Below are 27,301 nucleotides of genomic sequence, written 5' to 3' on the forward strand. Positions count from 1 at the left end.
GGCTTTTGTGTCAAAATCCCTGGGGTATTGCTCATTTGCTTTTTATTCTTATACGCAATAATTTCTCCAGTTGGGTTTCTTTTGAAAAGCCCTCCTTTTTAAGCCTGGTTGTTCATCTTCTTCCAACTCGTGGCTAAGTGAGTATCATACCCTCCTTATCAATAAAGGCTGGAGGGGTCAGCATGGTAAGGAAAGAACTCGCTTAGATTTCCGAAGCTGAAATTTTACATCATACCAGATGTTAAATACACACAGTGTCATATGTTATGAAAATACTATGTATCCCCAAGGTCCCTAGTATCCTGCTCACTCCTGTGAGCACAGAAACTGCTAAACAGATATTTTACCTGGAAACAAACAATAGGTGAAGGTACAACAGAGCATTCAACACAACACCCCACCCCACATTGCTGGGTTATTTGTGGAAGGGGTGAAGGAGAGGAAAAGAAAGGCTTTGATTTCAGGGTTTCTATTTTAATATTCTTAGACCCCAGTGAAGTCCCAGGTCCAGAAAAGGGCAAATGGGACATGCCCGAAACTACTCAACTGTGGAGTCTGTTCCCTCTTCCAACCCGGTGCTCAAGGCTGTGCACTGCCTCTTGTGCTGCTTGCCTTCAGGAGCCCACACCGTCCTGTGGGGACATCTGATTAGACTAACTGGGGCAGTGCAGAGGAGAGTGAGCGTGGTCCTTAGGCTGGGTGACAACTCATTCCCACTTTATGGTAAGTAAGACAGGTTACTTCTGCGCACAGCAACACTCTCTACACAGCTGTCGTTTTGGCTCCCCCACCCCTTTTGAGTTTTATACACGTCAGTAACGGGAAGAGTGATGTTCCTACTTTGTAGGGCAGTTGACAGATGAGCTCATGGAATAGCTGGTTAGCTCGCCTTAAGAAACCTGCCAGGACACAAAGCAAGAACTTGATCCTCAAATGTGGGCACGACTCACCACGCCCTGTCTGCCTCAGCCCTGTCTCAGGACAAAACATCACAACTTGAAAGACTTCTAGAAAGCAGCAGAGGAAATCCCTTCGGCTGACATTTCTTCAAGAGGATTGGCTTTTTAAAGAACTTGAGAATCCAGATTAAAAAGAACATTTCATTTACGTTTGTTACATACCTAAAAGTGAATTTTTATTAAAAGTAGATCACATCACTCCAAGAAATTCAGAGAACTATATCTAAATACACTGAATGCAAGATATTCCTCATCAATTTAGATTCTTATAGCCTCATAAAGATAAAATGCAGATGAATCGATTTAAATCAGGCCTTCATTAAATTTCAGAATGAGCATTTTTGGAATCCCATGGATTGAATTGTGCATTGTCTGATTCCTGATCATTGTGGCAAGGTTATGAGTGCATAATTATAAAGTGTACCGTTGCCAGGAATAACACAGTCTGCCTTTGGTTTGTGCTAATGAACTATATGACAACTTAAACTCCGTCTTAATATAAGAAGTCCACCTCATTAGAAGTAATCTCACACTCTGTAGGCTATCAGCATTTTCATGTGTATTCTTTGGTGAGCTGGGAATATAATTTTCTATTTATGCTCCTAATGTAAATCTGCCATTTCTGGTTGGCCACTCTGGCACGAAGCCAAAGCGCTAATTTATTTTCATCTTTCCCTATTTCTTATATCAAAAGAGGCTGTTGGTTTGAATAACAAACATTCAATCGACTTGGACGTGGGGTAGCAGGCAGAACAGGCATTACCTGCTTACCTTTTATTGCCTTCTTTGAATTGGCTTTTCTGGGAACAAAACCAATAAGACATGCTGTTCCTTCATCTCGTTTTGACTCGGGTTATTTATCAGAAGGCATTTCCTCCCCCTCTGCTCAGCAAAGACTGGCAGCAGAGTGAAGAATTCAGCCTGGAACGAGCTTCTGACCTAATACTGTCATAGGTTAGTGTCCCACCAAGTCACGTAGGACTTCATTGTCCTTAAGCTTCTGTCTTGGCCTCATAATTGTTTCTGATTCTGAGAGATGCTGCTGCTGCTGCTGACACATTTGTCACCTGTGGGATGGCAGTATCCTGGGACAGAAATGCACTGTTCCACCCCCTCCAGAACTTTGCAGTGTTTCTCCCCGCTCCCCGGCTCCCTTTGCTGTCTTGTACGGTAATTGGCCTAATAAAAGGCAGAAACAAGAATTTATTACACCTTGGGCAGTACTTGAAACAGACTTTATTCTCAGGAACAGCAGTTATGTCTACTTGCTGCTGTATATTTTGATATTTCATTTAAATACTTAGAATATATTCAAAGTCAAATTGCTAATCACTCAATTTCCCTGCTGCTTCCTGGTTCCCCAGGTGGCCTCTTATGATACTCCATGTAAACACTGTATTTGGAAGGATACATCGATCAGCATCCCTCGAGTCACATGATCACCATAAATCTGTGAAAATAGCATGACTTAAAAATAAAAGTCTCTCAGTACTCTGCCAACAGGCTTTGGCATAATCTTGGCAATCACTTAGACATTTCTTTCTCCCTGTTCTTGCGGTTAGGATTTTTCCCAGGTGGAAAATAGTCTCGTATTTTGCAGACGCTGTCCAAGCTAGTGACTATCCATCCATCTTCCTGGGCTACCGATTACGTCAGCTGACTGTGTTCGGTCCACACAAAATCAGTGAAGTGACTGTGAAACTCTCGGAGGGTTGCTCCTTTTCCTCTTAAGAAGCGGCAATGCAAATTCCTGACGTCATTTATGCAGGAATTCTTATTCTTTAAATCCTCCAGCGTTAAAGCAACAAGAAAACATGTAGAATGTCCTTTGGTGGAATCTTATTACACTTGCTATATATGTAAACTGATATTCTTTGATGCCAGCACGCTCGTTGCCCATACAGAGAAATCTCTGCACAACGAAACAAAACCAAAGCAAAGAGAGGACAAAAAATCAAACGTCAGTCTTTGCTGATTCGAATTAGACACATCAACAGATTGTCTGGTAACATAAATTGGCAATAATACAAAAAATCTACATATTACAGTATTTCAAGAAAAATAACTTCATTTTAATACAAAAGGATAGATACACTTTCTCTTTCCTCTAGCCACTCTTGTTAAGTGGGTGTGAGCTGGCACTGAGCTCTCAGTGCTGCTAAAATATACAGGGGTATGACTGGCTTGCGCTTTGGAAGGGGTCTGTTACACATGTATATCACTAACATCAGACAAAGAAACCTTTCAACCAACAAGGGTTACAGAGCAACTTTCACTAAAGCACAGGTTGAAAGGGATGGGGGCGGGGAGCCGAAGCAGGCCAATATGGCAGCTTGTAACAGATTTCCTTATACCCACAATGCACCTGACAGCAAAGAATGCTTCTATTTGGTTGGTCCACACACTGGGCAGAGCGGTACTAGGGTGCACCACGGTAGAGTAGCGAATTTTTTTTTTTTTTTTCCTTTTAGGTTGATAGATCAGTTTGTTTTTGTCTTTCTTTTGGGGACGCTCTCGCAGCCTTTCCAGTCCGCAATGGGCTCTGCAGCTGGCAATGAGATTTGCAGTGATAATAACAACAGCTGCCAATTCCTCTGGAGTCAGTGATGACAAACAGTCTTGACTCCGACGGATGTGCTGTCCGGGTCTGAGAGATATGGCTTAGTTCAGTTATGCCCTCTTCGCTTGTACACTGTGTTGGAGTGGGTGTGCGTGTTTTCTATGTTAGTAGCAATCGCTTGGGTTGTGTCTGCGTCCCCACAGCACAGGCCTGTTGGAGGGCTGGTGTGACCCCTAGAACACCAGGGGACTGGCTGTCCCCAGCAGCACGGTCAGCAGCAGCAGTGCTGGGGAGCCCCGTGGGGGTGCTCCCTGGCCGGAGTCGGAGCCACAGCTCCCGGCCTCTTCGCAACGCAGCTTCTCACAAAGGATGCCGGTATAAGCGGCTGGGCACAGGCAGCGCACATTGTTGTGGCAGGTCCCTCCATTCTGGCAGTGTAGGAGCTCATTGTCGCAGACATTAGCTGCAGAACGAGGGGAGGGAGGGGGAGGGGAGGAGAAGCAGAATCAATTTAAGTTCATCTGGAACATCATGTTTTCAGCTTTAAAAAAGAAATTCTCTATCGATCTTGTCTTCCCCCGTCCCTCCACAAACTAAGCATGTGACTCCAATTTCCAAACAAATGTAGCTGACTGCCTTTGCTTCCATCATATTAGGCCTTTTCGTATAGTTTTTTTTCTTCCTTTTTTTCTTTTGCCCTGCAATCTTTGTTATTTTCCAGTTCGGGCTATCGAATATTAAGTAATGCAATGCTCCTGGTTTGGAAATTCTTATGTCCCCGGGACCTTTTGTGACCTCCTAGTTTTTAAAGGACAAGTGCCTGATACAAGAATGGCGAACCTTGAAGTCAGATGAGTGCTCTTTAAAATGCAAAGCGGTGTTGCTAAAATGACCAACAACCTTTCAGGTCAGGACATTCATCGTCCCTGCACCAACTCCAGCCTTGTTGTGCATGCAAAGAGGCCACAGGGAAGCAGGGGAATGCAGGGTTGGGATGTGACGAAAGTAGCATGCTCCAGGCAGGCGACAGCCAGATGGGAAGAGGGAGAGCTTGTTTCGTGGGAGGCATGTGAGGAAGAGCAGTCACATTTGTCCCTGACAGCCCATTAGGGGTTTTTATTGCTTTGTAAATATGGGAAGTAGAGCCCAAGGTTACCTTGATTTGGGAACAGTAATAAATGCAACGGTGAAACCCTGATTACCAAAATTTCATTACATCCATCAAGGCATAGAATCAGGCTGGAAAATCAAGCCGCAGCTCCTGGCTAAAATTCATTTGTAGCCTCCGTCACAGAACTTTCACCTCTAATAATTTCTCATATCTTCCAAATTCCCGTTATCCTCATTAATTCAATGTCTTGTATTCTCTTAGATAATCAAGGTTTCACTGATTTAGCAGAATGTTAAATAGAACCCAGGGAAATTAACACAACAACGAAGAATAAGAGAGCCAAGAAGGAGCGCTTTCCAGCAAACGTTTGCTGCTTAAGCACTTAACACACAGACCACTCTGGACAGAGGGCGGGGCACAGAGCAGAAAAAGGAGCTTTTTGTAAATTATAACAGATTTCATTCAAAGAAAAGGTCATGGCCCAATTTCTCTAAAGATGTCACATGGACACACACACACACACACACACACACACCACAATGGTGCTATTAAAGACAAAATATTTTTATCAAATAATTCCCATCTTCCAAGTAGTAACTCAGTAGTAGATAGCATTTGATTTGTCCATTAATCATACTTCAATACTCGTGTGGTCTTCAAGAGGGGCTCTACCCACACACATAAACGTATGAGTGCTCTTATGTATGAATGGGTTCAGGAAAGGTGGCACTGGGCATCCACAGGGCTAATAATAAAGTGCCTACACAGGGTTCAGTGTGACTACGTTCCTCGACATTCCGGGGAGACACAGAGACAGGTGCATAATACATTGGTATAATTAGCACTGGTAAATCATTCATGTTTGAAATGCTGAGACACAAGGCAGTGTCACATGGATTATAAGCATCAAGCATACAAGCTGCCTCTCGGTGGGTGGCTTAGACTGAACCCAAATTGCGGTATTTTGTCAGTCATTTCTTGGTTCCCAAGCACAGGGTGATTAGATTCATGGACAAAGCAGATAAAAGTCCTGGTGTGTTGTTGTTGTTGTTCATTGGCAAAGTATACAAAGGTATTAGGGGTTTCATTTTGCTTACACCTCAAGAAATATCTGTTTAATTGCGGCAACATGGAATAAACAGATCCAGGTAACCATTTCCATTTAAAGTTAAAGATTCTGACCATTTCTTGTTCTAGGAGGCAGATTGCAGAATGGGATATTTCCTTTCATTTGGGCACTAGACATAGGGAAATATCTGTTCCATCAATATCGATAATTGCTTGCCTTGAATAATTGAGAAGAAATCAATAGTTAATTAAATATCACTCCCCTCTTTTTTGCGAAGCTATTTTTCTTCCTCTCGGACTTGAATGTAAAACAGCTGTTGAGCAGAGGTTTCTTTTTTCTAAGAAGCCAGTGATTAAGTTAAAATTCAATACCTTCCCTACATGTAAATAATCTGCTAGTTGGTTTGGATGGTTGTGAAAAAATTTAATAAATACACAAGAAACAGATGTAGCCCAGGATCAGTCATCTCATGGACTTGGGGAACATATCTTGGGTAATAATAAACAGTTAAAAAATGGAACTTAGTATACATTTTATTATTTTAGAATTTATGATAAAGTACATTACATTTGGGTTCTTGATGGTACCCATCCTATTAAAATTCAACAAGAACAGGATTTTACCGTGCATACAATACCATCTAATGGCTGGAATCACATGCTAGAAACACACTTAAATCTAACTGCAGTTCTTACCTGATGCTTATAACCTCATGCTCCATCTTCATGTCATTTAGTACCAAAATTCTGTTGGTTAATGAACAAACTAGATGGTTAAGTATCAAGGAGCTCTTCTTCAGCATGTAAGACCTTGTACTGAACACCATGGAGACAATAAAAACAAACACAAAGCATAGTCTCTGTTCTCATAGAGCTCTAATTTACTTAAGGAGATGAAATACATTCTAAAAGGGATCTAGCGCTGATTTCATTAGAATGTCCTTATTAGTTTCATCCACCTCAGACGTTTGCCCATGACTAGCATCCTTCTATGTTTTGTGGTTACCACTCTAACTGCCGTAAAGAAGTTCACAATTTGGTGAAAAATCAACAAACACAACCAGAGACAGTCACACAAGGTAGGAAAAGACCACAAAGCAAGTATTTGAAAAATGTTAGGTGAACACAAATGATGGTGTCTATGTTTTGGAGAAGAGAAAAAATTATAGAAAAAGAGTCATATCTGAACAACAGTGCACACAGGGCAGATACAGGTCAAAGAGCACCATGGATGGGGAGACTGTGTGTGTTAAAGCAAAGAGATGCCAAGGGGCTGCCTAGGTTATTCAGAATTTATCTTTGAACACTGATTCCCTTTTTTTTTTTTTTTTTTTTTTTGTTTTTACAACACAATTCCTGCAGGTTGTGCTGGATTCCACCAACAATGGACCACAGAGGGAACGGAGAAGGAAAGCGGGGGGGGGGGGGGNGGGGGGTAGGTGTGTGTGTGTGTGTGTGTGTGTGTATGAAGCTCCTTCACTCTTCCTTCTTAATGGCTTGCCTGCCCAGCAATGGTTCTTTATCTCAGCTTTCCTTTGCTCATCTTTACTCAGAACCAGTTTCTCACTGAACCACGTGAAACTCTGCACCATCTTGATAGCGTATCTCCAAGGCCTACAGGTGTAGGCAGACATCAGCCCTCTTCAGAGATGTAGTTCTAAGGTTTATGAAGTCTCTCATCTACCCCATTGGTTTCTGGAAAGCCCCCCTTCTTTCTTGTCATTGCTCGACCTCTGAGTGATAGTTACTCCTGCATGAGCACTTACTGGCCAAGAGTTACATTGGTGCCGTATTCTGATGTTTAGTCTTCAAATACTTATTATCCCATTTCCTTTAATAATGCTTCCCTGTTGAAATACCTAGAAAGGCTTGTTTTCTGGCAGGAACTTGACTGAGAGATGCAAACATTATCTCAGTGAATGATAAGTGGGCTGTGCTTGGAAGGCGGGCTGCATATAGGACAAATGGGGTAGAATGCCAGTGGCATTCAGGCTGTGGATATTTTTATGTATACTCGGCAGAGTTTGGGAAATGGGCATTGGGAAGCTGTCAAAAGTAAATGAGGCATCTCGAGTTTTGAAGGGAAAAGAAAGATGAATTTAGACAAAGATAGACCGGTGGAAAGGAGACCAGACACTCAAAAGAATGGGCTGGGGCTAGGTTGGAGCAATGGAGAGAAGGAAGGGCACACCTGAAGGTAGTTTGCATAACCAGCATGAGTGATTTTAAGGTCTCATTTGAGCATGTGGGTAAGTCACAAAGAAATTTATTAAGAAAAGGCACTAAGAAAGGAATTTAGTTAGAGAAGTCAATGAATAATTTTTTAAGGCTTATTGGCTGTGAGGAGTCTGTAAACTCTTCTAAAATGTTTTTTGAATACTTGGGAAAACTACGTTGAGGTCCAGGAGACAGTTCGTTATGGAGATGGAGGTGTAGAAAATGGGTGGTAAAGGTCATTGTGATTCAACACAAATTATACAATCACATGGTGGTGGAATATCAACCATGTCCAAATGAAGAGTGCCCAGAGTCTCAGCCATATGCAGAGAAAGCAACACCATGAAGAATGGTTGGAAGAAAAATGTCAACAAAATGGAGTGGTCACATGATTATGAAAATAATCATAAAAAATACTTCCCTGTTATGGAAGACCATCTATGAATTAACATATGAAGTCGAAGAGTAAGAGAAGAAGGGCACTTTGAATTGGGCAGAGCAAATGTGTAATGTAAGTCTCAAGGGATTGAATCAGCCAGAAAGCGTTTTGGAATGATTAGAAAAAACACTGGGAAAACTGAAGGAAATAACAGTTTGTAGAAGTCCTTGAACATTAATTGATAGGAGTAGATTACAATAATTTGGAGATTATGATTCCCAGGATATTAGGATATTAGACAGTAGCTAGAGATCACTTATTTATTTATATTTCTGATTGTCATGATTGCGTCGAGATAGCATGCCATGGATGGGTAGTGGTCAAGGATGCTGCTCAATGTCCTATAATTGCTGGCACAGCTTCCTCTCTCACCAACAAGGAATTATTCCTCAACCCATGTGAAGAGTAAAATAATGATATTCTGGATCAGAGTGCACTCATATCCATGAAATTAAAGAGCTGTCCTTGATGCACACTGGGAAAAAGAGCAGGAAGCAGGCTTGTCAATTCTAGATCAAAATAACATCGAGTTTACAGATGCACAGCCATTGGAATGAAAGAAACTGCAGGTAGGTAAGTCAGAAATACTAGAGTGGATTGCTTTCTTAAGCCTGTATACAGTGAAAGGAGCAGAGGCCCCACAGGCATCCTTGTCATGTGACTTGTTCTTTACTTCCATTAAAGCAGTTATACCAGCATTCATAGCCACTTTGCAAACCATCTAGACAAGATCTAGGTGAAGAAACTCATGTCAGCTTAGGCTCGAGCTTGAATGGCAATCCTTGCAAATTTCACATCATATGGAAGGGAGGGGTCAGGAGAAACACAGGGAACAGTATCAGACAGTACAGTGGTTTGTACTCATAGGTATGGCTGACTCCAGGTCCAAGAGTTAGGGAGCCACTCCTTAGATAATAAATTTCACACTTTACCTCTTAACGAATATGGTTTCAAACCACACTCATGGGACAGAGGTATCCGTTAATAGCATTTCTGAATTGCTCCAACTTCTAAAGTTCTACTGGTCTAGTGGAAGTTCAAATTCTAATAATCTCTCACAAAAATAAGGTAGAAATGCCAGAGGTCTAGGCTGAGAGTGAGAAACACTCTCAAATCTATAAGATCATTTCTGTCTTCCCAGGTGTAGGAGACTGCTATTGCTCCTTCATGTTGAAGTCTAGTTGACATTATAACATTCTTTTATTTTTTTTAAAAAAATATTTATTTATTTATTTATTATGTATACAATAGTCTTTCTGCGTGTATATGCCTGAAGGCCAGAAGAGGGCACCAGACCTCATTACAGATGGTTGTGAGCCACTATGTGATTGCTGGGAATTGAACCTTTGGAAGAGCAGGCAATGCTCGTAACCGCTGAGCCATCTCTCCAGCCCCCACATTATAATATTCTTAAGAAGTGGGACCTTTTAGAAGTATTGCCAAGGATGAACGAAAGCTCACATGTTGGGATAAATGGGCATTTTTCTTTCTACCGTGTGATGTCTCCCAGCATTTTTTATAAAATACTAGCACTTTATGATAAGAAAGAGAACTTTAGCTCTTAACTAGTTATTTATTATTATAAATTCATCCATGGCCTTCTGTTATGGCAACGCAAAATGAACTAAAATGAGATGCTGCTGTTTAATCGTGATGCTCCATAGCACTGGGCTCTGCACTCCTGCTCATCACAAGGTTCTAAAGCATCCTTCGCTAACTTGTGGAGCTGGCATGAGAATGAACATCCCAGTACAATGCTCATGTTCTTTCTGTTCTACACTGCATGAAGTTGTAGATTAAAGTGACAAGAGGAAAATTTCACCTAACGTGTAACTCCCAGTTATATCTCTATTTGGTGTTCTTCTATATGGATCAGCTTCAAACTGAATTTAGTTGGTGACATTTATTTTAAGTTTATCTAGATGTTCTTTATTGTTATTGACTGTAAAGGGGCATCTTATCTCAGTAAACAGGAGGCTTCCTTTTTAAATCCCTCATATAACCTTTGACCCAGGATTGATGTGAATAGTTCCTTGATACATACAATTCCTTTTGTAATGGTAAAATCTGACTTAGATAAAGAAAAAGCTGATACTCCTTTGGTAATAGCTTGACCTCTTTTTTGGTAGGGTTTCTTTTACTGTATTTTCCTTTTGCTGTTTATAAAAAAATTATTTATGGCATGACCAATATAATGCCACATAGTCTGTTACCTTCTGATGCTTCAGCATTTGAAATGCTTTCAAAAAGTGTGCCTGAAATATTCATAGGATGTTGGCAAGTAAGGTTGTATTAATGTGAGACCAAAACAGAGTTGTGTGGCCAGAAGCTGAAATTTGGAGTCTTGGTCGAAAGGTTGAAGTCAGAAGGGTTTTAGGATAGCTCTGCTCACAGCATTGGTGAGCAAGCCACAAAAGCAGATAAACAAGCTCTCATACTCGCCATAATTTATAAATCCACTCTAAATATCATAGGGAAAAACTAGGAACAAGGAATACTTCCTTTGTTACTCTTGTTTTTCCTGTAACCTAGATGAGGAAAGCCAGAAGGATGTCATTAAATTATTCAGTGTTTCTTTGGTGTGTGTGTGTGGGGGGCATGTAGGTATGCACCGTGTATGTATGTATGTATGTATGTATGTATGTATGTATGTACATATATACATGTATATACGTGTGTGTTCATGCGCTCATATGCACGTGTGTGTGTAAGAGCATGTGATGTATGTCTGTGTGCATATGTATGTGTGTATAAGTGGATCTAATATGTGTTATGTGTGCACATGTATGAATATATAAGTATGTGTATGTGTGTGTCTATGTAAGTGTTTGTATGTATAGGTATGTGGGGGTCTTTGAACATTATGTACAACACTGTATAAAACTATTTTCAAAATACAAATTATAAAATCTTGATTTCTTTCTGTTCTATTAGTCTTTCTGGAACATGTCAAAAAGCAGACCTAGAAATTGCTCCTATATATTGTTCAAAGAGGGCAACAGCCAGGACTTAGTGTCATTCCTTGTTCTATTCATTTTTCCTTTAGAAACTGAGAGGGTCATTTATTCCCTTATGGTCACAATGATCCATCGCATTACCAAAGAGACATTTTCTTTCTCTGTTTGTGTTTGGTTCAAAGTCATACATTTAGGCTGGCCCTGTCCGTGAGCTGCTGCTATGCTCAAGCAATGCTGGGTCTGTATTTATAGACTTGAAAGTGTCTCTTTTTGGCTTTGCCTCCTGTACTTCAAGGAATCGATGCGACGCGTTGCCATGACAGCTTTCCTTGATGGCTGTATTAATAAAGTGACCTCTACCTTCCCCACCTGCACTGAGCCCGGGATCGCTGAGGGAAAGATGTTCCAAATTGTTCCCATCCTTTGCAAAGAAACGTCAAAGAGTGAATAACCTCCACCAAACGGGGTAATAACAAAGGCACGCGTCCTGCACTGAGGACTCATTCAGGCAGCAGGGAGCTGAAGAGCTGCGATTATGACCCATTTACACAGCCTTTGTGGCCGCTTTACTAAATTGTGAGCAAGACATAAAATAGAACATGCCGGTTAAATTCTGAGGCATGAAGAAACTTTGCAGGCTGCAGTGGAGTTTGGGGGCAAGTTCTAGGCACACCAACTATATTCCTAATCTTTTTCTCACCTGTGGCCGTGAGGGATGGTATACCATGGTAGGGAAATTAGTTAAGGGCCATTAACTTTGAATTCTGGCTTCAAGAAGCCACACTCTACTTGGAGACATTGCCCTTATGGACTGACTAGTGACATCTGTCCATCTGTCTTTTTACTTTTCTGAGCCAGACCAACATGCTGACATGTATACACGCACGTGGCTTGTCCAGCTTGTCCTTTGAGGAGAACCATAACATTAGAGAAAGTGAGCTTTTCTAAACCTTTGGGTTTAATTTGCATGACTAATTTTTAGGTGTGTGTGTGTGTGCATGTATATGTATGGTGTGTGTGTGCATGTATGGTGTGTGTGTGTGTGTGCGCACACACTCGTGTGCACACATACACCCACATGTTTACAGAGGCCAGAGGATGATCTTGGGTGTTCTTACTCAGGCATCATCACCATTTTTTTTTTTTTTTTGAGACAGGATCTCTCATCTTCCAGAACTTTCCGAGTATGCATTGCTAACTGGCCAGGTAGCTCAGAGAGCCTCTTGCCTCTGCCTCTCCAGTAGAGGATCAGCAAGCTCGAATCACCATGCCTAGATTTTTTTTGTGGGAGTGGGAGTGAATTCTGGAGATCAAATTCAGGCCATCAGACTGGCGAAGCAAGTGTGCTGTTAACATCGCTGTCTTCCCAGCTCTGCATGACTGATACGAATAAGAAGCCTACCCCTGCAAAAGAAAATAATGAGGAATTTTTCCGTCATTTGATAAGATATCTAAGGATTGCTAGACTTGTGTAATTCTGTGTGTTTTGATTTGTTTGACAGATTTGGTGACTACTTTCATTTGACTTGTTTTGCCTGTCATTCTAGGTTGGCATCCCATGGGAACAAGACAGTGTTTGTCTCTCACATATACTAACAGCATAAGGGAGGGTGAGGAAAATTAAATGCTAGATTCAAGTCTCATCTCTTTGGATAATGCGGTGGGTGAACTTGTGGAAATCACTTAACCTTTAAGTGCGCTCTTTCCTCACTTCTAAAGCAGAGATAACACACCTGTCTTCTTTCCCATCTCAAGTTGGTGGGAGGCTGGAGGGGGATTATACAGAAGCGTTCTACAAGGAACAAAATACAACCCAAGTAGGCTTTCTTAGCGTTCCCTCCTCAGTCTCCTTAATACAAGAGATTGAGGGTGTACGAGCAAAGTATTAATTCTTCAGGGTAATGAATGCCTCACATTCTCCAATCCAAGAAACCTGAAGGGAGAAGGAGAGTGAACGGCCTCCCTCGAAGGTAGCATCTGCGTATGCTCTGTGGATATGAATCTAGAGAGAGCCTGAAGTCAAAGCATGTGGTTGGTGAACATTTGTATTCAGTTGCTGTGCACTCCACAGTCTTGCAAGGTCACTTTGCAGTGGTGGTACCCATTCTTTCAGAGGCGAAATTTATACTCATTCAATATGTGCTCATGTGTATCAATCAGTATGCAGAAATGTGGTCTGTTTTTAAGGGAATAAGGTTGTGTGTGTGTGTGGGGGGGGGGGATATGAGCAGATAACCACCAACCTCTTTACTCTGCTTCCCGACTCAACTTCGCCTTTTTAACGTTGAAGGTCAGAGAGAACCAGGCACAGACTGAAGTAACAGACGGAAAGCTGGAAGTCATCATGTGGAAAGACTCCTCGTTGCTTGCTCCCAACCTGTGCTCTCTGTCTGTGCCTGTACCCCTCAGGAATGTAGGTGGCGCAAGCGCGGCCCTTATGTGACAACATCCAGTCTTCTTGATTGCAAAGTAACAAGTCCGAGGAATGGGGCGGAAGTGCCTGTCGGGAACCGCGTGGAGGCTGTCAGCTCAGTGGTCAGTCGTGCCTCATCTTCTTAATCAGGGACAGCGGGTTCTGACCCGAGGGAGCAATCATCCTCTACTGCTGTTCGTCTATTATCAGAGCGCTTGTTATGGGAGTGATGTTTTCTCTTGTTCAGCCAAGGAAAGCACTGCTTACAACATCATAAAAAAGGCCCCATTTATTTTAAAGAAGACATAGCTACAGGCTGTCGTGTCCCGCTAGGGGGAAAGAGACGACAAGTAACTCCAATATGGGAGGAAGAAGCACCATCTAAATTCCTTAAAGACTTTGGCTTTACACCACGCAAAAAGCCTCAATTGTTGTTGAGAAAGAATTAATTCCGCTGCAAATCCGACAAGCCTAAGGCTGGGCACCTTTCCCAAAGTGATCATTAACGATGTATTGAAATCCTATTTAGGTCAACACCTTCAGACACAGATATAGGCAGGGTGCTCATAAAGTTAGTACTGAGAAATCACAGATTTTCTCCTTTGGTTTCCGAAAAGACACTTTTCTCATTTAATGAAAAGGTGCAACCTCTACTCTGGGCTCAAGGTGAAAGATGGCTGTTATGAGAGGTGTATTCACACACAAGGGCAACACACATCCAGGAATAGATCATCCTTCCCAAGCACAAGCCATTATGCCCAGAGAAAGGCAGATGCGGGCTGTTTATTCATGATGAGGTGTTCATCCGTGGTCTGCTCCATAAATGCAGATCTGCACCTTCCATGTCCTATATAATGAAAGCCCTAGCAAAGAATTTGGGATAACTTATAACCAAATATGACCCACATTTTTCTCTGGCTGTCGAGAGTGGGATTGATTTTCATCAGTTTAAATTCTATCTTTATACTAATTTATTCTTTTTGAATTGCCAAGAACAAATATACAGTGTTTTGTGTGTGTGTGTGTGTTTCTTACCTCTTTACATATCCAAAAGAATTTATTGTTTTGTTGGGTAAGGTATAATTTACTGAAATGAAATAGCAATTCATTTCAGAAATGAATCCTGCTATCACATTCTACAATATTTGGAATTTGTGATACTAATATATATTTCTAGTAAAGCTGTCAACTAATCTTAAATGTCCCAAAATATCTCAGAAAATATCTCAGAGTTCCTACATGAGCCTATCCTCATAACAAGTGTCCCAGACATTGTCTCCCCTTCTTTTAACAAGCATTTCACAGTTCCTGGCAAGAAGGGTGCCAGCAGAATTTTCTGAAGTCAATGGAATCTGAAGACAGATGTCCATTTTTATTGGTAAGTAATGACGGAAGAAGCAAATGGCTAGACGTTGTTATCTTTGAAGATGAAGTCACAGTCATCACTGAGATGGAATATCCTACGACTTCTCTAAGTAGAGGGAATCATAGTTGAAACAACTTCAAGAAAACAAACCTCTTTCACCACGCTTGAGCTTTGAGGACTGTGATATTCTACCTCTATACATGTCTTTATCATAGGCGATCTCTTCTTGTTTGTTACCTGTTCTCTGTTCACTGGGTATATCATGATGCAGAATTATCTCAGGCACTAACTTGATATTCAATCACTATTTATTAGGTACATACAGAAATTTGTCTAGCTTTTCCTCGGCCTTTTTATGATGGTGTGTGCCTATCTATTATTAGCAAGTGGACAACATGTGAGCTAACTGTTAGGACAGATAAGCAAGAAAGTGGACAGACACAGATTCCTGGATATGGAAAGCTTAACGGTCAGAGGTTAAGAAATGGCAGGAAGTTTGCCTTGATGACTTCATCCTAGACACCTGGAGTAGGAGCTCGGTGTATCTGCCAAAGAAGTGAGAAGGCACTCACAAGGCGGTGTTTTGAAGGGAGGCACAGGTTCAAGATTGACAGTGCATGCAAGAAGCAAACCAGGAACATGTGGGGAAACCTCTTGGAGGTGTCTACCCTCCAACTCAGACTGGTTACCATGACGTGTTAAAGGTTACCATGTATGGGTTTTTGTTGTTGCTGCTATTGTTTGAAATAAAGCATTAACAATAGGAGGGCAGGGACGCATGTTAAAATTTCTTCCTCCGAGGATCCAAAATATCCCTAGGAAAGGGGTGGAGGTGAGAAGAAAGGATGGTCAGTGTTTGGAGACGAGGGACCAGAAGCATTCATTTCACTTTCCATTAAGCAACACACATTAGCTCTTATTATGGCGAGAGCACTCAGAGCACTGAGGGTAATGTGATGGGGGAGAAGAGGTGTCTCGGAGGCCTTGAAGGAACCTGGTAACTTTCTGTTTGTTTACTTTCCAATTGGGAAGGTGATTAGTTAAATTTGGAGCATAAGCTGAAAGGCTGCATAGAGCTGCTAAATGTTAGGGTAGGAGAGAGGTGCGGACCTGTTTATGGGGACATCGCAAACATGAGCAAGGTGATTTTGGGTTGAAACAATGTAAGAATTATGAGAGATAATCTATATAACCCCATGCTGTGCTGAATACAAATTTTCAAGTTTATTGTTTGTACTGAGAAGGAGGCATGGGCCTTGGATATCCAGCATTAAGAAATACAAGTGTCTAGGGCTGAAAGGTGATAACTGTGTCATTAGTTCCAAATGTGTGTGTGTGTGTGTATTGTTGTTGTTGTGTCTTAAAAACAGAATTTCAATGCTTTTGAGTATTTTATAAAGCGAAAATATAATTTGAGGTTTCTTTTTGTCAAGCTATAGCCAAATGTCTCCTTAGAGACTCAATTTTTCCAGTGTCTACTTGGCAAGAGAGTTCTAAATACGGTCTAAACCCTCTTAGGGTTTCTAAACAGCAGGGATACTTAAGTATGAAAAATACTACAGAAATCACACAGCAGTAACTTCTTTTAATGATTTCTTCCTCTGGGAATCACTGTAAGTCACTCTTGTCTACTGCGGCCTCGCTGTCACCGTAGCCACCTCCTGACAATGTCAAACTGAGTCTTGAGAGGTGATTTTATAATGTCAGGATGAAACAAAGCCATTTCCTTGTTAATGCCAATGTCAAAGCAAAATGAATTGGTGTCAATAAATTCAAGGTGAGGCAAACAGCATTATGGAATCAAGAGAATGTGCAAAATGATGACAGGACTCATTTAGGGATGCCTGACTCTGAGTGAAAATGATTGCTAATTTTCAAAAATGCATTTGCTACTGCACTGGAGCCCAAACATTTAATTTTTCTAAAATACATTACTGAGGGTCAAAAAGGACAAAGAAATGACAATTACGGATGAGTCCTAAGCAAATCTATCCAGTAATGTTAGTGTTGATCTCAGCAGATCAGACTGCCCTTTCCCATTTACAAATTCCAGAGACTTTCAAAATTTGAAACACAAGGCTTAATATTTAATTGCTTATGATTGTGGCATCCAAAGGTTTAAATGTGGACATCATTACTTAGGACTCTCCATTTGGTATCACTGATGCCTCCCCTTTTCAAGACATTTTTAATGGATATTGTGAATAGGAAGGATCACGTGATCATCTCAAATTGCTTTGTAACTGCCAGGCATCATTCTAAGTCCTACAATCAAAAGAGAGACCCCGAGAGCCAGAGAAACAGTATGTGTTATCATTAGTGCAGGTCCTTCTGTCTGGGTAGGTAAAGCAACTTCATGGAATGCGGATTTGGTGTCTTTCAGTTCACTTTTATCATTAATAAATTCTAGCTTCCCTCATGCCTAATAAGTTCTTGCTGATCTGAGAACAGAAAGCAAGGAACATTTCTGTTACTCCAACAATTCCTTCAGTGATAGAAGAACTGCTTATCCACTGCAGACTTGTGGCTTTTCTTTAAGTGAGAGAAAAACTCCCGACAACAACCCTTACTTAAGGAAAAAGTTTCATGGGATGCTAAGCAAGCTAGTGAGTCATGCTGAAACTTCCTCATTTCACGCAACAGAACTTCACAAAAACTCAACTTCAAACAGAACAGAGTACAGAGTCCTGTCCTGATAGCTACAGGAGCAAAAGGTGTGTAAAATATGACCCGCGAGGGGGCAGTGGTGTCTCTGAAGAATCCAGAGCGACTTTTGAAAGCTCTTCTTAAGAAGAGCAAAGTTGTGGGGTGTCAGGAGGTGGGGAGGGGGTACTTCAATGAGCAAAATGTGACTGACAGGAAGCCTGTGAAAACTGTTCCTTCGGGAACATCTGATTCAGATGTGGAAAGAGAAAGATCGCGGATTGGTTTGGATACAATTGGGAGGCTGTGTGCATTATTTAAAGCACAGGGAACAGATGTTAGAGTTTCTGTCTAAAGCAGCTGAGGTCTTACCAAGGTTAGATTAAGCACAAATGAGCAAGATGTAGGTGGAGTCAGGGAAGAGTCATCACCCGGCATGTTGAAAATACCAAGTCCTACAGCATTTGCCTTCTCCCACACTTACTTCTTAAGGTTTTGAATTTATTCCCCTAATAAAACTAATGAGGTTTTCTTAAATTATGAACTGCCTGAAGATTAGGAATCTGCTTGTTTTGGTTTTTGGTATGCAATGCCCAGAAGAGCTCTTTCTAACAGACTGTGCTCAATGAATATCTGAGTATTTTTGAGTGAATGAATAAACGAAATATATAGAAAAAATTCACATATTCCATATCCATCGCTTCCTTTTTGCTTTCTAAAATAGCTTCCCAACTGTGTCTGTTCTTTCGCCCCTAAATTAAATTGCGCAGAAGTGCTGCAGCCAGATTGCGCGTCTTCGGAAAGTGTTTTCACAGTGCTCTCCACTCCTCCTCTCGCTTGCAGCCTTCAGTGGCCCCCCACTGCTAATTGGATAACAGTGTAGCCAGGGCCCCTCAGGATGTGATTAGAATCTTTCTATCATCTGCCTTGGCTCTAGGAACCAGTCTTTCTTCTGCTAGCAAACACACATGTACACGGGCTCACACTGGTGTGAATGTAATTAAAATTAAAGTACTGGAAAATTGACATATGTCATAGATGTCACCTTACTAAATATTCCAGTAACCTGGCAGAACAGGCATTAGAAGTATTAGTAGTATTTCCACTTTATGGCAACCTATGCATCTTACCCAGGGACCCTAGCGGTAGAGCAGGTGTGAGACTAGGGGGACAGCTCTTTGACTCTGAAGCACTTTCCGCACCCCTTTCCTGATCCTTTCATGTCCCCAGCTCACGCTGACTCAGTGACTCTGCTGTGGGTCTGCCCTTTGCTAAATTCTCCACCCATTCGTCAAGGTCCTGTTTCTAGACAAGTCCCACCAAGAAGACTTCCCTGATTGCCTGGATCCACAGATGTCTTCCCACCATTGAAGCCACGTGGCAGATGGTCTATGAAGTGAGACATACAGAGATGTCAATGAAGACTGAGTTTTAACAGCCTAGATTTAAACTTTGGTTCCATCAGACAAGAGATGATTCTGCGGGTCATTTAACCAATCATCATTTAATTAATAGAACGGTTAATTTCCTGCCTGATGTCTACTGTAAAGACAGTTATACAAATTAAATGAGTTAATATGTATAACTAAAATAGAATAATTTTTGACATATAGAAGCTCTGTTCAAAGTACCACATATTTTTGAGTTCTGCTAAGCCTATGACAAATTTCCCTTCTCCATGTACATTTCTTGTCTTCCTAACTACCATTGAAGCTATCAGAAGTGAGCCATTGCTTTGCGACTTTCGTTGTCCACACTGATCAGGTACTTGCCACTAGGGAGACATTTGTTGGCATTTTTCAGTGAAGGTCATAGATATCTTTTATTTCTGTAGCCCCAGGCATTTCTTTAATCTTTGAATCCTAAGTATCTGTGTTTTTGTCTGGTATGTAATAGGAAATTCTTGGAAACATTTTACTTTCCAAATCACGGTTTGTCAGACAACCTCTACATTTCCAGGGCTATGGAGGAAAGGCATCATTTCTGAAGCGTAATTGAAAGTAATCTGAGTTTTCATCCCTGCCTTTAAGAGGTGGTTTCAGGTAAGACCCTCCCCTTAGTGGCATTCTATAAATTTTGCTTCTATTTCTTGCCTTGTAGGGAGAAGGGATATAACCTGGAGTGAGGAGTAAAGAAAACAGAGAATGACGGGGGTAACACTTTGGGCCTAGTGACGGGGAGTTACCCACATGAACCTGCCCAGAGTGTCTTACGTGGTGGCCGCCCCTGCTTTGTTTATCTGTAGATAGGGATCAAGTTTACATAATGTTTACAGACTTTAAAGTCTTACACAGAATCTTATCTTGGATTTAGCTCCTATCTAGGCTACTTTACTCCAGGGATTAAAACCATGATTGACGGGTCACATGATTCCCGTGAAAAGGTATAGGGGAAAGAGGGGCAAACTGGCTTATTCTGGTAGCCGAGTCAAAACCCTGCTCTGCACAGCACCAGACACTTTTCTTGCCACTGGATATGACGTTTCATATTTAGTGATCACACTCAGGTTGGTTTATCTGATTTTATCGGCTTGGGTTTCTGGCTGTGTTTGTACAGGTCCAGTGAGTGGAGGCCTCTTAGTTAATCTAAAGTCCTCTGCTGCCCCTTACCCCACAATCCCTAGGGTGTCTGTTGTCACTGCTGTGTCTGATTCTCCAGACGGATCCAAGTCACACCTTCGTGGACAGCAGTGCCTTTTACACCAGGTGCTCTTGTCAAAGTTTTTGCGCATTTTTTTGCGTTCTGTTTAGCACCTGTTTCAGATGGAAACCTAAGTTTAATCAGGTTAGCGACGGTGCAGGTTCTAACACTCTTGGTGTTTGTCATGTCTACCTACAAAGCTAAATGCTCTAGCTGAGAATCTGAGCTATGGCCGGCTTAGTTTGCTAGTTTATTCACTGTTTGTAAAAGGTTCATATGAGTTTGAAAACTACTAGACTAGAAAAGAACATGGCACACCTATTTTCCAAAGACAGAGGTTGCTGCGAAGCAATTTTTTTTAGGACTAGAACATTCCCTTGTGGAGAGGGGGGAAGAGCTCATGAAACTCAAGAGAGGGTTTTAAGACCCTTCTAAAGGTGTAAGCAATGTGGAGTTGCTCTTGTGGTCACTTTCCAGGGGAGTTGTTTGCCAACTGGGCAGGTACCAAGGATGCAGAGTTTGTGAGATATCACCTGTACTGGTGAAGTTTTCAGTGATGTTTCCTGAGCCACTGAAGCTTATGAAAGTAACTCCCCATTCGTGCTCCTGTAAATAACCTCAGTAAAGACATTGTTTTATTAATCTAGGCTGAAATAGAATCATAGATTTGATCTGTCATCCGTGTCCTACATACATCTAATAGACGTTTGTTTCTGGAACCCCTGGAAGAGCCATGCAAGAGAAGCCATTCCTACGAAGGTTTCTTGTCAATTGGGGTCTCACATCCTGAGGAGCCAAGATGTGTGGCTCTCCAGGCTTTGCAGGTTCTCTGAAAAGCTATAGAAGTTTTTTTCCTGAACACAAAGCCGATGTTTCTACTTGTGTTAAGAAAGGAGGAAGAAAAACACACCTCAAAAGGTTTTGAGTTGAAAGCAAGGTGACTGTGTGAACAAACATGGAAGCTTCACTTTGTTGTTACTCATTCTGGTTGACGGGAAACATGTTCTAGAAGCCTCCTGCTTTAGAGCCTAACAGTGTTTCACAACCTATGGGATGCAGCTCCCGGGGGAGGGGGTCTTTTCAGGAAACACAGATATATTTACGTTATGATTCAAAACAGTAGCAAATTTTCAGTTATGAAGTAACAATGAAATAATTTTATGGTTGGGGGTCACTACAGCATGGGGAACTGTATTAACTACATTAGGAAGTTTGAGAACCGCTGGTCTAACAAGACAGTTTGTATTTTTTATAAGGACTCTAAATCTTCCAAACATACCCCAAACATTTCATTCCCCCTGTATTATAGTTATTATTGAATTTTAGTCACTGGTGATATGCATGATAAATAAGGACACCAACTTGATAAACACGTGGCATTGACTCCCAACATTATCATCAGGACCCTTGCCTGACATGGACCAGGGAGTAAAGTGTTTGAAAATCAAGCCTTGGAAAGCACACATATATCTTTTGAGAACTTTCTGCTGAGAACCTTGGATTTTGTTTGCTGTAATGCTTACACAGCTAAAAATGCTGTAATTAATATTGTAGTTATTCACTTGCTATTTTAAATTCATGGTCTTGTTTGGAGGAGCAAACAGAAAGAAACAAAGGAATCATAAATTGACAGTGTATCTTGTTCTTTCAAGAACTACATAACTCACGCAACAAAACTTTATGACAAAGAATTCGGCCAGTAAAGAAGAATCATGCTCAGATTTCAAGATAAATGAATTTTTATGGCCAAGTGATAAAGCATATAATATAGATTTAGCTTACAATGCTAACATCAATAGAGCCTAAACTACATTGCCAAGAGCAACAAAGTGAGAATAATGGAAAAAGATTGAATGACCAAATGAAAAAAAAAAAGAAAAGGTTTTCAGAGATTTCCAACCCTTTTCATTTTATTTCTTGAGAAACCCATAATGAATTCATATTGATGTTGTTGGCTTGACTAATGACATCAAGTGTGTGATCAATACATGCTAACTAGGCTACGAATTTAGCTCAGAACATTCTTAAGTGGAAACTAGTCCAGGCACACTGAAAACCTGAGCTGGCACGGGGCCAGCTTGCCTTAATGATGGGTTTGATAGTTGGAGGTAGCCTGATGCAGTCTGACTATTACCCATTATTTGAGAAAATTAGGAAGGATTATGAGTCATACAGACCAGGAGTCACATCCTAGACCACAAACTCACTAGCTTTGGATCTTCAGATGATAATTGAACTTTTCGAGTCTCGGCTCCCAGGTTGTGAAATGGGTACAGCGGGTTATTACCTAGCATAAGAGCTTTGGAGATGAAAACAGATACCCATCTATAAAAAGATTGCCCACAGATGGTAATTATTTTGATTACAGAGAGGTTTTTACAAAAACGGAATTGACTATGATGCATCTAGCAAGAAACAAATTTTAGTTCTTTTATTTAGGAGAGATATCTAAAAAAAAAATGATTTCTTTATATAGTACTTCTTAGGTTTAGTGGTGAAGAGGAACCATGCTGATATATCCTCATAAGCAGCACAATTCTGTCAAATGGTAAAAAAGAATGTGAAAACTGCCAGAAGTTTTTTGAGCACTCGGTCTACAGTAGTAAACTTTATTCTAAGCACTATTCCTGCTCTGACTTAGTTCATTCTATTAATCTTCTAAGGTAGGTACCATCATCCTGAGACATGAAAAATCTAAGATTCAAGGAGGGCGTCTGAACTTCCAGGCTCACATATAAAACTATATGCAATGGTTGGGATCAATGTGCTCCGAGGACATTGGCCACTAGGCTCTTTTATCTGACTGACCATCATGCCGGACACCAGCAAGCATCCATAGCTCATGTTCCCATTTCTCTGTCCACTAAGTAGAATCAGGTAGACCAGATATCTGCATGATAGGGTCAATACAAAGAAGCAAAGGCATGTCTTGGTCCTAACCTGTCTAGAAATTTAGATTTAGAACCAAGGGCAAAGGCAGGCACAAGACTCCAGCAGTTCCTGGCTCCTTCCACGTTCATTATCTGCTTTACCTTACACACAGAACAAGAGGTGATACCTCTCTCACTTAGAAAACTGTGATCTTGCCGGGTGGTGGTAGCACACACCTTTAATCCCAGCACTTGGGAGGCAGAGGCAGGTGGATCTCTTTGAGTATGAGGTCAGCCTGGTCTACAAGAGCTAGTTCCAGAGAAACCCTGTCTCAAAAAAAAAAAAAAAAAAAAAAAAAGCAAAAACAAAAACAAAAACAAAAACAAAAACAACAACAAAAACCCTCTGGGATCTTACTTTCTCTTATCTGTCCTCCCCATTGCCACCTGAAATCCATTGTCCACAGGGCTATAATACTCAGGGTTACTCTTTTTGAAACGGAAACCCCCACAACATGCCACTCTCCTGCTGTGCCCACTGGGCTCAGAATAAAATCCACACCCCTTACTTATTCTGGCTTCCCAGGCAGTGAATGATGCAATGCTTGTCTCCCTCCATCTCAGCTCCACCTCCCTCACTGTTCTCCAGCAGTATTTACTGCCTTCTGTTTTAGGAGAGGGCTAATCTTGACTTCTGGCTCTATCAGGAGGTGAATACTCTTTCTGGAATACTCATCTTTCAGAACATTCTAGTCTGTCTCTTGACAAATCTCTTGGTCCCTCAGATGAAGCAATGTCCTTTTAGAAAGTCCTCGGTGTAGGGCTCCACCTGGTTCCCCATCTCCTAACACTGTCCTATGAGCGGAGATGAGAAGGCCTCTCCGGTGAGCTCAAGGGCTGTGTCTGTCCTTAACTGTGCTAACCCCAGTGTCCAGAGCAGCGACCGACACCGTTCGTGCTGCATACGTTTTTACTGAACAAACTGAAGGTTATCCAGTGCAGCACATGTCCATAAAATAGAACAGAGATAATGGGCTTTGTTGAGACTTTTCTGACAGGTTTTAATTGCACCTCCTCCTCGCACTAAACAAAACTCGTTAAACCTTTCTGCCCTCCTGGCTTTAAGATCAGACAGTAAGGGACATGATTCCCGCTGGTGCACGGAGCTGCCTGGCCCTCTGGAGTTAAACAACACAGAATATGTCCCGGAGGTGTGGCTATGTGCAGTCTTGCTCAGGGGAATATTACGCACTTGGCAATCCATCAGAAAATTTTCCTTGGAGGAGGGACCGTTCCTGAGTGACGGATGGACAGTTTTCAGCATTTATTTCCACAGCTGGGATACCTCCTAATTTCTAGTTTGCCATTAAATTTGGGCTAAACGGTATTGTGCTGGGAAGGGCTGGCCAGGGCGCTAATCCAGTAATCACAGCTTTTCTTTCCACAGGGGGCTGAGTCTTCTCTCTCAGGCCACACAGCTAAGATGCCAGTACCTAAATATTGGTAAGAAGTCAATATTATACCACCATTCATAGTCCAGATAGGAAACTATTGGATTGCTTTGTGTACATCTAATTGCTGAGCTTATCCCAAAGTGCAAAACTGGTCCTGCGTGATGAAATACCATCCCGTGGAAAGCAGATGTGAAGTCAGCTCTCTCTTCCCGAGACAAATGCAGGATAGCCTTGTCATAGTAAACAAAGAACACTAACGACCCAAGCAGGCTAGGGGACTTAGAGTGAGGTACAAGGAGCAAGGACGACTCAGTCACTCACTGGGCCCCAGATCATTGCTGCCCTCATCTGTGACTTTGCCACAGAATATGCTGGAAGCAGCCTCTGCCGGCACCTGGGAACAACTGCCCGCACACTCTTTGCTCTGAGGACTGCTTTTCAGGGTTTTGTCTCCTGGCCTAGGAAAATGTTTTCTGCTCTAAACAAATAGGAAGGAGCAGAGACAAACCAGGGCAGAGGCGAGTGAGGGTGTGGGTGTGCAAGAGGGTGGCTGGGAGCTAGTCACTCTTGTCCTTTCCAGCGCTGACTTCACTTTGTCCTCCCCAAGTGTTCATCTGGGAAGTTGGGGGTGGGGCAGGTGTCTGATTTGTGATTTTTTTTTTTTTTTACCACCCACAGGAGAATATCTGTAAGTAAATCATTTGCTCTGCAAGGAGTATGGAACCCTTCAGCTCTGTCTTAAAATACCACCTTCCCAACCCCTGCCCTGGAAGATCTCCTCTGTGACTTGTTGGTGGCTGCAGCCTCAATTTCCGTGATGTTTTAACACCCACTTCCCTGTGAGAGTCACTGCATAATGGATTTTGTCAGGAGCAATTGCTGGGGATGGTACTGAACCCCCTCCTCCACCTGCACAGAATCATTAATCTTGCCTGTGACTAATTCCTAACCACTTGACTGCATAGAAATGACCTCAAGCTGAAAACACAGGTTTCTGTTTTCCTCTTGGCAACTTATTTTCCCCACTGCGTCGCTCCCACCCCAGCTCCTACTCTCTTGTTTTGAGGCTGACATCTCTGTTCTGCGGCAAGGGTATTCTGAAAGCCTGTCCGACAGCCGTGGACTCGGGAAAGGAGACCTTCATAAAGTGTGTGTTCTATTTTGAGGCTGAATGAATAGCATAACCTCAAGCGAGTGGCCTCTGTGTTAGGAAAGCAAAACACAACACAACAGAAGCTGGATTTTTTACAAAGGGTATGTGAATAAAAGCCATCCTAAAGTAAAAGACTCAAATCAAATTAAACGCATCTCTCGCTCTCTTTGAACAATATGCTTATGCCTTTGAAAAGCTGCAAAGGAAGACAAAGCAAAGAAACGTAACTTTTTCTCCTTTGATAATGCTTCAGCAAGAAGAGGTAGCAGCAACATGTATACAAAAATCGATAATGACATTTCTTGGATGTAGAAGAAAATAATAAAAATAGAATAGGCATTATGCATTGAAAAGGACTTAAAAGAGCGTCCACCCAATTTCCTGTGTTGTTTTGATCCCTTCGAAGATGACAGACAATAGAACAAAATTAGGGAAAAATTAAATCCTATTCCTCACAAAGGAATAATGTTCCTAGCTTGAAAAGAAAGTTTAAGATATCACGAAGATCACAGAAACTGGATGATAAATCAGGTCTGCCACTGCGTTTTTGCATGCAACAGTGTTATGCAATGAACTGACACATGCAAAACAGTAACTATGGAAACGTGGCAATGATAATTAATGATAAGACACGACATATTTCCTTCCTTCTTCCCTGCCCCCATTGCCCCGAGTTTCTCAGCTTCTAAAAGACCCCTGGGTCATTTTTTTTTCTCCCAGTAATTGGCTCATGAAGATTGTTAATATGTGAATTAACTGAATTTACCAGACTTTAAAAAGGAAGCAATGGACACTGTTCATTTCTGTCCATATCGCAAATGATACCTATTTTTTAGTCTTAAACCAGATGGTCAATGAAGGCAGTGACCTCAATAATAGCCAACATAATTACCTACTTTATTTTCACTGAAATTGAAACTTCATTGAAAATAATTTTGTCTCTCCGTTTATTTATAGTGAAAAGTGCTTTTTACCTTTTGAACTTCAAAACTACTGGGCTGAATACAATAACTAGAAATCTCCTTTAATCACCTCTAACAGTTCCCGAGTAGGCTGAAGTTAAAGTTGAAATGATAGAAAGTTCTTCTGCTCCCCCTGGACTGGCAGTCCACAATTTTTAGAAGATTGCCACTGTGTAGTGCTATAATGGGGAAACCAATGTGACATCTCCATTAACCCGAATAATAGATGGAAAGTAAGAGGATTCTGAAGGAGCTCTTTATTGTTCTATGCATCTCACTCATTGACAGGAGCATATGGTGGCTAAGACTCCCAAACTTGTAGATGAGACTATGCTGTCATTGTCTGTGTCTGCACTTGGGACACTGGAGAAAACATGATCTACTGTTAATGGGATAGCATATGGCCACACTGGGAACACAACCTTTTCCATAGATAAAGACTCTCTGATACAAAATGACAGAGAAATATCTTGAGGGAAATTTCTTCAG

The 27,301-nt window shown here is 41.5% G+C and overlaps 1 protein-coding gene across 2 annotated transcripts in view; it reads right to left on the reverse strand.

The window, feature by feature from the left end:
• Positions 1-2,227: 2,227 nt before the first annotated feature.
• The window catches only part of Ntng1 (netrin G1), a 327,790-nt gene continuing 302,716 nt past the window's right edge, over positions 2,228-27,301 (reverse strand). For both annotated transcript variants that reach the window (XM_050120930.1, XM_050120931.1), the window contains one exon: positions 2,228-3,982. In XM_050120930.1, the coding sequence (XP_049976887.1) occupies positions 3,753-3,982 (230 nt within the window). In that variant the 3' untranslated portion in view covers positions 2,228-3,752. The remainder of the gene's footprint in view (positions 3,983-27,301) is intronic.

The sequence above is a fragment of the Alexandromys fortis genome, unplaced genomic scaffold (assembly GCF_014885135.2).
Source record: "Alexandromys fortis isolate MF-2015 unplaced genomic scaffold, M_Fortis_MF-2015_v1.1 scaffold_176, whole genome shotgun sequence".
Lineage (NCBI taxonomy): Eukaryota > Metazoa > Chordata > Mammalia > Rodentia > Cricetidae > Alexandromys > Alexandromys fortis.